At 57.7% G+C, this 10,493-nt stretch overlaps 1 protein-coding gene across 1 annotated transcript in view; it reads left to right on the top strand.

Moving 5' to 3' along the window:
* The window catches only part of MGAT5B (alpha-1,6-mannosylglycoprotein 6-beta-N-acetylglucosaminyltransferase B), a 192,130-nt gene that overhangs the window by 2,800 nt on the left and 178,837 nt on the right, over nt 1–10,493 (top strand). The window contains exons 4-6 of the mRNA XM_007959846.1: nt 7,827–7,974; nt 9,389–9,398; nt 9,515–9,707. Of these exons, the coding sequence (XP_007958037.1) occupies nt 7,827–7,974; nt 9,389–9,398; nt 9,515–9,707 (351 nt within the window). The remainder of the gene's footprint in view (nt 1–7,826; nt 7,975–9,388; nt 9,399–9,514; nt 9,708–10,493) is intronic.

Genomic DNA, 10,493 nt, shown 5'->3' with positions numbered 1-10,493 from the left:
AGCAGTGAAAATGTTCTCAAGTAGAATGGGTTGTAAGCCAAGGTGGGTGCTCTGAGGAGTGCCAGGAGGCCTGTCCCAACCTGAAATACCTGTGTCTCACTTATAGCATCTTGTCATTAGATCTATTCCTCCATTCCTTTGGTTTAACAAGCCAGGACTTCTTTGGATTTGCCGAAGCTCTTGGAAGCAACGTCAGTCACATTTTCTAGTCATTCAAGCAGAGTAGGCTCATGTATCCCGTCTCCGACGCCCAGAGATTATACAACCTCTGTGTGCCTCCGTTGCCTGCTCAAAATGGGGATGGTGAGCCTGCCTCCCCAGGGTTGTCGTGGGGACGTGTTAGAATAACGTGCATAAGTGAGATTCTTGCATTTGTCTCCTTGCTGTGGAACAGTCCACTGTGTGCCTGCACCACGATGTAGTCATCTGTTTTATGGCTGGTGACTTCCAGATTGTTTCTGGTTTGGGATTTTGTGGATAGTGCAGCTATGAACCTTGTGACCCACTGCAGTTGAGTTCATGACCACTCGTGGTGCCCCTATAATATAGGATAGAACTGCCCCACAGGGTTTCCAAGCCTGTATGCTTTACGGGATACTTCCATCTCCCATGGAGTGGCTGATAAGTTCCGACCACCGACCTCTTAGTTAGCAGTCGAGTGCTTAACCACTGTACCACCAGGGCTCCTTTTATGACATAGTGGCTAAAGCATTCAGCTGCTAACTAAAAGGTCAGTGGTTCAAACCCACTAGCTGCTCTGCGGGAGAAAGATGAGGCCGTCTGCTTCTGTAAAGATTACAGCCTTGGAGGCTCTGTGGGGCAGTTTCACTCTGTCCTTCGGCGTTGCTGTGAGTCGGGATTGACTCAGCGGCAATGAACTTTGAGTGCCTGCCCTTGGTCGGCATTTCCGTCTGGTGAATCTAGGAGCGGAGTTGCTGGGTCTCCTTTATGTCACATTGGTTCGCAGGCCATATTTCTCCAAGTCTGAGTCTTAAAATTCCCACACTGGGCTGGGTGCTAAGTGCCTGGGGGAAGGGGCTAATCGATGGGAGAAGGAGAAGGGACAAGGGCAGGGCCCCTGAGAACCCACGGAGAACTGCCCCGGATTCAGTCACGTCCCAGTTGTTATCTTCCTCCCTGATTCTCTCAGATGGAGTTTATTTTTTGACTTCCAGTATCTGGTGGCGCAGGGGTTAAGCATTCAGCTGCTAACCGAAAGGTCAGTGGTTTGAACCCACCACCCACTTTGCGGGAGATGGATGTGGCAGTTGGCTTCCATGAAGATTGACAGCCTTGGAGACTCTGTGGGGCAGTTCCGTTCTGTCCTCTAGGGGCTCTGTGAGTCGCAATTGACTCAATGGTGGTGGATTTAGTATCCTCCCCGGGCCGCCCCCAGCCGCTTGCCCTGAAATATACCTTTACTACACACCTCTACCCCTCTCCCAACCTCAGTCCTCCCCTCAGCATCTCCCATATAGAAGTCCTGGCACCCTCTGGGTCCTCTTCCCTAAACATCCTTTTCTGAGTGCACCCACCCCACCCCCATCAGCCACAGCATGTCCATGAAATGAGTATGGAGCTCCCGCTGTTTATCCGTCTGTTCTTAGAGGTGCAGGACAGGGATGGAGCCTGGAAAGCAGTCTGCAACACGGGGTGAGGATCGCAGTCCTGTGAGGTGCCCATCCAACAACGGCCCCACATGGTGCAGGGTTGGGGCTTTCTCTGGGGGTCGGGGCAGAATCAGGGAAACCCACCCAGGCACTGCCCTTTAAGAAAAGCAAAGCAAAACAAACAGTGTGCTAGTGCCGGCTAACAAGACCGTCTACAAACGGAGAAGCAGTCTGCTCCCTGCCTGTTAGACCTGAGAGAAGAGCGGTCCCTTGAGGACGGGCAGCTGGGATTGAGGCAGGAGGAAGGGTTCTTGCGAGCGCAGGAGGTCTCCCTGGGGAGGCGCTGAGCCCCCCTCTGGGCTGGGTTCCACTTCGTGATAAAGTTCTCCAGTGTGAGACTAAACACATGACAGACTTCCCACTCCGTACCGCACTCTCGTCTTCAAGGTCCAGGGGAGAGGGCGGCTGGACGGGCAGTCCCGATGGGTGTCAGACGCAGCCCATCCATTAAGCCGTAACGGAGCTCCTGCTGCTTGTGGGTTTGCTGTGAGAGAGCCTGGGCAGGGCCTAGGGCCTGAGAGCAGTTTGCAGCATGGGCTGAGGGTCTGCATTCTGTGAGGTGCCCCCTCTGGCGACAGGAGGAGGTCCCCCTGGAGGTCTAACTTCATTCCCTCTTGCTGTAGTTGGGCCCCAGTTAGACCCTCTTCCCTGCCTTTGCTTTGTGTGCCCTCGCCTGGGGGTGGGCTTGCCTCCTTTCTGATAACAGGAGGGACAAGGACGTGATGCTGATCTGAGGCCTCCTTTCTAGTCTCGTGCGGCTTCTCTGGAGCATGCGTGGCTCTTCCTTCCTGTCTTTTCTTGAAGGAGTGGAGGTCGAGGCCATCTGTGTCTGCCCTTCTGGGCCCTCAGCCAGGATTCAAACCTGGAGAGTCCTGCAGAAATGCTCCTTAGCTCTGTGGCCATCTGCGGCCCTGGCCCTCGGCACTCAGGGGCTCTGGAGCTGCTCTTATCAGGGGTAGTGATGTGGCGGCCAGGGCCCCCCAGCGCCTGTCCTTGTCCGCTCAGCTGCCCAGAGCTCAGAGGCCTTGGTTGAACTTCCGGGGGTGGCCATGGGCAGGGAGACCTGCCCTCCTTCCTCCAGCTGTGGGAGAGCAAGTGACAGCTCTGTTCTCAAGTGCCAGGGAAGTCCCCGTTGTCTGGTGACATGGGGGTTCGTTTGATTTCCAGGCTCTGGTGGTAAAGGGTTGGAGTGAGGAGTCAGGGCCCGAAGGGGCAGGGGAGGATGGGCAGAGCCTTTGAGGAGGAGGCCCAGGGTATAAATGCTCCCTGTCTGTGATGTGAGGGTCCATCTGTATCTCCCCACTTCCCAACTTTCCTTATTTCTATGGAAATACGAAGGGATGGTGCTAGCTCCGAGATGCATTGCTGGGCCGTCACATTAAATACATTCCAATTTAGCTGATGCCAAGAGTGGGGCAGTGAGTAGGGCAGTGAACAGGCCCAGAGGAGGGGGCGTGTCCGGGGGGGCTGGCTACACGGGCTGGGCCAGGCTTTCCTCCCAGGCACCCCTACTCTGACTGTCGATGGTTCCTGGATAGGAAATGTGCTCGGTGTCCTCCAGAGCTGCTTGGGACAGGGGAGGGGACTGTCCCCTGAGGTTACAGCTTCTCCAGAAGGAGCCTGGGTGCCAGCAAGGGGCCAGGAAGGAGGCAGGGAGGGCCTCTCGGGGGTCTAGGGCCACAACAATGGGGGGCGGCCTTACCGAGCCATGCAGGAGGGGAGGACCTGAGGCCTGGGTGGCGGCTTCCTGCACATCCGCACACCCCGCCGTCCTCTGGACTCCCTCCCTCTCCTGTGCACACTGGCTTCGTCCCTTGCATGAAGGGCAGTCAGAACCCCAAATGTCTCTGAGGATTCCCGGGGCCTTAGCTTCCCCTGTCCACTCTTGCTCTGGTCTCTGGCTTTTGCTGGACTATCCAGCTTGAGGTCTCCCCTGCTGCCCGTCTCCCCAGCTCTCAGCTAGGGGACTGGGCAGCCCTGGGCTTTTTCTAGGGGGAGGGCAGCCCTTTGCCCAAAGATGGGTTAAGCCCATGAGTGGAGGTGATGGGGTGGGGCTTCAGAGCACACCCAGCACGGAAAGGGGTGAGCAGTCCCTCTTGGAGGGGGACTTTCAGAGCCCTGCTTGCTGGCAAGGGGCTTCCCCTGCTTGGTGGAGCCTCTCGGCACTGCCCAGTAGCCCCAGGCCCTGCCCTCTGGGTGGCTGAGCCCAGCTCCTTGTCTCCTAGGCTGCCCGGGAGACGCCCCCCTCCCTCCCTGAACTGTTTATTGTTTGTTGTTATGTGCAGTCGAGTCGGACCTGACTCATAGCGACCCCTCCTTGGGTTTCCGAGGTGGTATCACTATGGAAGTAGATCGCCCAGCCTTCCTTCCGAGGAGTGGCTGGTGGGTTTGAACCGCCAGCCTTCTGGTTAGCAGTCAAGTGCCTTAGGCACTATGCCACCAGAGCTCCCCCTCCCTGACTACAGGGAGTCGTTTTGCTTCTCCATTGTCTTACTCCTTCGACATCTGGACTGCAGGCCCCTCAGGGTTTAGCTGAGCACGGCAGCCCTCTCTCTGCAGGGCTCTGTGCAGTCTTGCAGCAACACTTGCTTCCTTCTCATTACCCTGCTCTCCAGGGGCCCTGGGGGCAAGACGCTGAGGCGGAGACCCTCAGGGCTCATGGAGTGAACCCCCTCCTGTTACAGAAGGGGGTTCTGAGGCCAGGGAAGGAAGGTGACCCCCCGTGAGTCCGTTCTGTGGTGGCCTAGGCTTTCGCCCTGGTCTGCCCCAGGCCTCCGCACCGCTCAAGGCCTCCCCACCCCCCATCTGCTCTGCTGGCCTCAGTCTCTGGGGGCTACTAGGTTCTAGGCCAGAAGGCACAGCTATTGGGCCTCAGCTACTGGCTGCCTGCAGAATGGGGCTGGGAATGTGGGTGGCTGGCTGCTAGAGCCTGGGGGTGGGGCGCAGGCCGCCCAGGGGAACTGGGGATTGAAGGAGGCCAGCCAGCGTCTAGGGAGGTGCCTCTAGGGAGCGTGTGGCCACCTGGAGCCACTGCTGGGCCTCTGCTCTGCAGGGCGAGCCTCTAACCTGGCTCTGTGGTCTGGCCAGGCCTGCTGCTCTAGCAACGGAGTAGCCGGGGAGCCCCCACAGTCACCAGGCCCTGACTTCAGAGTGGTCTCGCCTGCCTCGGTTTTATCCACCAGCACCGCCCCTCCCCCCCGCCCCAGTCCATCGCACTCCTTCGGGGAAGGGGTCACCCTGGCCACAGCTGACAGCCGTTACTCACCAGGACTGCCCTGTGAGGCCAAGAGCCTACAGGCTCCAGCATGCCCGTCTGGCACCCACCATCGGGCTGGTACCCCTGGAGCTGTGCAGAGCAGCGGGACAGCCAGACCGCCTGATGTCCTCTTACTGTTCCAGCCAGAACGGTGGCAGCCCCTCTTCCTTCAAGCTGGTGCTCCGGGCCCTGATTGGAAGGTGGTTGTGAGGCATGGATGGTGGGCTTGGGCAGGGCCTCAGGCGTGAGAGAGCCGTGAAAGAGTGACCTGTTTCCCCAGCTCTGAAGCTGAAAGAAGCCCTGGTGGTGCGGTGGCTACAATGCTCTGCTGCCAATCTAAAGGTCAGCGGTTCTAAACCACTCCGTGGGAGAAAGATGTGATAGTCAGCTTCTGTAAAGACTGCAGCCTTATAAACCCTACGGGCATTTTTGCTTGGTCCTACGGGTCACTGTGACCTGGCATCAATGGCCCTGGGTTTGATTGTGGTTTCTGTGAAGTTGAAAGAGAGAGGGAGCTAGCTATTTCTCTCTTCTTTGTTTGATTGATTGGTGATTGGTCCAGCGTCAGTGTGTGTGTGGTGTGGGGCAGAGTGGCAGGAGAGACTAAGTTAGCTCCATTTAGTGCTACTTTGAAATTTCCCTGTCCCAGTGGATTTTCTAGACAGATCTCCTCCCTTCTCTGGCGTTGCGGCGGGGAGACCGTTTGCTGGGCTTCTCTTGGCGGTGGGTGTTGTCCCCTCCCGTCTTTTCTGTGCCCACTCTTCCCAGCCCCACCCCATTCTTGCCGGTCTTCTTGGGCACTGCGGTCTCTCCTTCTGTGCCCCACCCCAGCCATACCTGCTCTGTGGAGCCGGACCTCGGCTCTTTCAGAAAACCACAGCTCCCCCTGCTCTGAACTTGACATCCAGCTGGTGTCTCCTCCTAACCTCAGGCGGGCTCAGCTGGCCAAGAGGTGACATAAGTCAGTATGAAAAAGCTGCATGAGTAGCTGGACCGGGCCCGGTGCCAGGGGTGATGGGGGCCAGCAAGGAGATGTCACAAGCAGCCCTGGGAACGTGGGAGCCTCTTGGGGTCCCCTTCCCCCCCATGACCCCAAGCCTGCAGCAGAGGGGATAAGCCTCCAGCCTCCTTCCCTCTTCTGCTGCTTCCCCACTCTGTCGCTGTCCTCAGTGGCTGCTAAGCTTTCTCTCCTGCCACCAGCCTGGGGCTGTGGCACTGGGCTTGCAGATGGGGCCTGGCATTCTTGCCTTGAGCTGGGGACACTTAGGTCAAGTGCGGTACAATGCCGACACTCCTACGGTCCCACAGAGGGGGAGTGGCAGAGCAGGGGAGAGCCCACACATCCTGTGTCCAGCCCTGCCTGCCCCTCTGTGTCCGCTGGGCTGCCCCAGCTCGTCCCTTCTACAAAGGGGGTGCTGTTAGTGCTTGTACCCTCGGCCCTGACTGTTCTGAAGCACACAGACCAGACTTAAGCTTAGCACTTGCGTTTCTTGGCCTGGGAGCCTCCTTTGGCCCTGTGCCACCCCACAGCAGCCTGAAGGTGCTGCGAGATGCTGGTCCCGGGAGTAGCCCTCAACCCACTCCAGGGAGCACCGTGCTACGGCTCCTTCCCCCCCAGCCGTCCACGGTGGTGACGGTGGTGACATGCTTCAGATGGCCCTCCTTTCTTGACCTCCTCCTTCCCCGTCTCACTTCCCCTCGGCCCATCCCCGGCCCCGCCAGTGCGGGAATCACTGGGGGTGCTTACCGTTCCGCACACCCTGCTCCGTGAGTGGTTAGAGCCTGGCTGCCGGCTTTGCAGTGAGCTGAGCATCAGATGGCTGTTTGGAGGGGCTTTTTGAAACCTACACGAGATCTCATTAGAGGCGAGGCGGGGGCTCGCTCCCTCGCACCGGCAGACACAGCACTAATGATCGGGACTGACTGGAAATGAAATTGCTGCGAATCTGGGCTGGTTAACGGGATTTTGGGTGGCACGGCTCCTGTTCACCGATTCTTTTCACCGCTCTGCCTGCCCGGGCACCATGTGCTCCCAGTGCAGGGCAGGCTGCTGCCTTGGCCCTGGGGGGTCCTGCCCTGGTCTGAGTGGAGCTTTGTTGAGTCTGGGCTAGCTTTTGATTCAGGACAAACACACTCCAGCTTTCTAGCAGGAATCTGGGGCGTGGAAGGGTCAGGGCCCAGAGGCTGAGCGGGAGAGTTTGCTTTCTTTAATGCCACTGGGAAATTTCCCATCTCAACTGGTTTTGGTTTTTTGAATCTCGCCCCTTTTCTAGCTGTGCAGCGGGTGGCCCATTGGGCTCTTGGGTGGGGCGGACATTGTTCTCCTAACTTCCTTCCGACCCACCCTGTCCATCTTCTAGGACATTACCTCTCTCTTGCCTCCTCTGCAGTGATGGGCCCCAGACCCCTAGAGCACAGACTCCCCACCTCGCCCACGCATCCATCTCGCATGAGGAACAAGTACTGTGTAGATTCCTGAGCCCCGAGCCCTAGAGATTTAGGTCAGCGGGGGCCCTGGAATCTGAGTTTTAACAGCCTGGTCAGGAGATTGTCATGTGGGTGGATGATCCAGGAGCTCTGTTTGGAGCTTGGTGTTGGGGTCTAGGGGGGGCCCCTGCCCCTCACAGACCTGAGGGTTGGTCAGCCCCACGACAACTCAGATTACATTTACAGCTCTGCTTTACAGTCGATAAACCGAGACCCAGAGAGGTTAAGCGGTTCCCTCACGACACAGCTGGCTGTTCTCTGTAGGAGAGGGGGGTCCTTTCCTTGCCCCTCCCCTGCTGTGGCCGGAGGAGTGTCTGGGAGGTTGGGAGGGGGCGGGTCTGCGCTGTCTCAGCCCGGAGACCCGGCGGTTGCAGGTGGTCTGGCGGCTGACTGTGCCTCCACTCTGCCCGCAGTGCTGGGTGGCCTGGAGTCGCGTGGCGTGCTCCGTAAGATGAGTGACCTGTTGGAGCTGATGGTGAAGCGCATGGATGTGCTGGCCAGGCTGGAGAACAGCAGCGAGGTGCGCCGGCCTGCCGGGGACGGGCACTTCGCTGTGGACAGGTGAGGGGCTGGGGGGAGGGGCAGGCGCGTGGCAGCCAGGTGCGCTGAGTGCTGCACCCCCTCAGAGCGCACTCCCTGAGCTCGGCCTGCAGGGCCTTGGGCACCGCTTGTTTGTTACTGTGGAGCAACGCTTAACATATATGTCACCTGGGTTTCACAGGTGTTAACGTGTCACATCCGGGCCTGCCGTTCCTTTTATCTTTTTAAGACAACATCACAGATGTTGCTGAAAGCCTTTAACTACCTCTCCCCAGAGATGAGGAGCTCTGGTGGTACAGTACCTAAGGCATCTGACTGCTGATCAGAAGGCTGGTAGTTCAAACCTACCAGCCACTCCTTGGAAGGAAGACTGCACAATCTATTTCTGTAGAGATACTGCCTTGGAAACCCAAGGAGGGGGGTTGCTATGAGTTGGATCTGACTCGATGGCAGTGAGTTTGGTTTTTGGTTTTGGTTTCCCTAGAGACAAATACCTTTCTGAATGAGGTGTGAGCTTCTGCAGTCCATTCGGGACACCCCCCCCACACACACACACACGCGTGCTAACACCAGAAACACACAGGGGATTTGAGGGAGGGAGAGTGGCACATGCAAGGCCTTGGGGCTGCAATGAGCTTGATACACGGGTGGCAAAGACCCAGCAGGAAGGCCCACGGGGCGGAGGGATGAGGGATTGGTGGGGCCTGAGGAGGCTGCCAGTCATGGTAAGTAGCCTTTGGACGCTAATCTGAGCGCCCTAGGAAGCCACCAGAGGGTTTGAAGCCAGGGATGTTGTTAGCTGCTGTCACACTGGCCCCAGCTCATGGTGACCCCATGCCAACAGGATGGGACCATTGAGATCCCAGGGCTCTCATTGGCTGGTTTTTGGAAGTGGATTGCCAGGTCTTCCTTCCTAGTCTTAGTCTGGAAACTCAGCTGAAACCCGTTCAGCATCCCAGGACCACTCAGCCCTCCACAGACAGACGGACGGTAGCTGTGCATCAATCAGGTGCACTGGCTGGGAAATGAACCTGGGTGTATGGAACGCGAGAATTCTCAGAAAGACCCCTCTGACTGCTGTGTGCAGGACGGGTTAGTGGGGTGGCTGGAGGTGAAGCCGGGAGGCAATGGCAGAGGCAAGGAGATGAGCTGAGGGTGTTGGGCTCCCCTCAGTGCCCTCTGGGGCAGGAGACCACCTGCTTCTCAGTGTCCGGTATTGTGTAATCCCTCTGACCCAGCCCCCGTCTCTTCTCTGATCCAATCCACTGCCTGTCTTCCTCCAGCCCTCCTGCTGCCTCTGGCCCTGACCACTGTCCACAGGCCTGTCTGGTGTGGACAGCAGGGCCACACAGCTGCACATTCACTCACTGTTTCTCTGGTTTCTTTCCGTCCTGGCTGCCCCTCCCTCCCCTGCCCTGCCTCTCTCTCCTCCCAGGGAGCCCAGGGTGGGTAGCCTCCCTGCTACATTCTGGGAAATAGCTACCATCCATCACTAGCAGAACCATCAAAGTCCACAGGCAGAGCCATGCATTTCAGGGACTGTTGCCTCTCTGGCTCCCAGGAGAAGAGCAGTGGGCGTGTCCAGGGCACAGGGAGCCCACTGCTCACGCCTCCTGGGCACAGACACTCCGGCCTCCTCCCCACCCTTAACCCAGCTGCTGTGGCCCGGTGCAGCTACACAGGCGAGAATCATGTGGCCTCTGTGACCCACGTGTGGCTTCTCTGCTTCGGAATGATCTGTGGCTTTAAGAAGAGTACCCCACTGTCCCCTTCCTACACGTCTGCTAGCTTCTGGCCTGTCCTCTTCCACTCATCGCTCGTGTGCCTCAGTGAAACCAGATGTACTCTCCTGGCCTGTTGCTTCGCGGTGCCACTGAGTCGGCTCCGACTCCTCGCTCCTCCACGTGCCACAGAATGAAACAGTGCCCGGTCCCGTGCCAGCCTCACATCAGTGCTGTGCTTGAGCTCGTCATTCCAGCCACTGTGCCGTTCCATCTCGTGGAGGGCCTTTCCCTCTTACGCTGACCCCTACTTTACCGAGCATGACGTCCTTCTCCAGGGACTGGTCCCCCCGATCCCATGGCCAAAGTACGTGAGATGAGGTCTCACCATCCTCCCCCAAGGAGCATCCTGGCTGTACTTCTTCCAGGACAGGTCTGTTCATCCTTCTGGCAGCCCGTGGCATATCAGTACTCTCTGCCGGCACCGTAATTCAGGTGCATCAGTCGTTTCATCTTCCTTCTTCACCTTCCAGCTTCCATATACATACGAGGCAGTGGAAACTGCTAAGGCCAGGTGCACCTCAGTCCTCAGAGTGGCCCGTTTGCTTTTCAACACTTTCAGGAGGTCTCTTGCAGACTTTCCTAAGGCAGTGCATTGTTTCATTTCTTGGCTGTTGTTTCCATGGGCATTGACTGTGGACCTAAGTGAAAGGAAATCTTTGACAACTTCAGTCTTTTCTCCATTTATCATGATGTTGCTTATGGGTTGAGTTGTGAGGATTTTTGTTTTCTTTATGTTGAGGTATAATCCTACTGAAG

The sequence above is a fragment of the Orycteropus afer genome, unplaced genomic scaffold (genome assembly GCF_000298275.1).
Source record: "Orycteropus afer afer isolate SDZICR_OR568_19922 unplaced genomic scaffold, OryAfe1.0 scaffold00018, whole genome shotgun sequence".
Taxonomy (NCBI): Eukaryota; Metazoa; Chordata; class Mammalia; order Tubulidentata; family Orycteropodidae; genus Orycteropus; species Orycteropus afer.
This window is presented reverse-complemented; position numbering and strand designations above follow the sequence as displayed.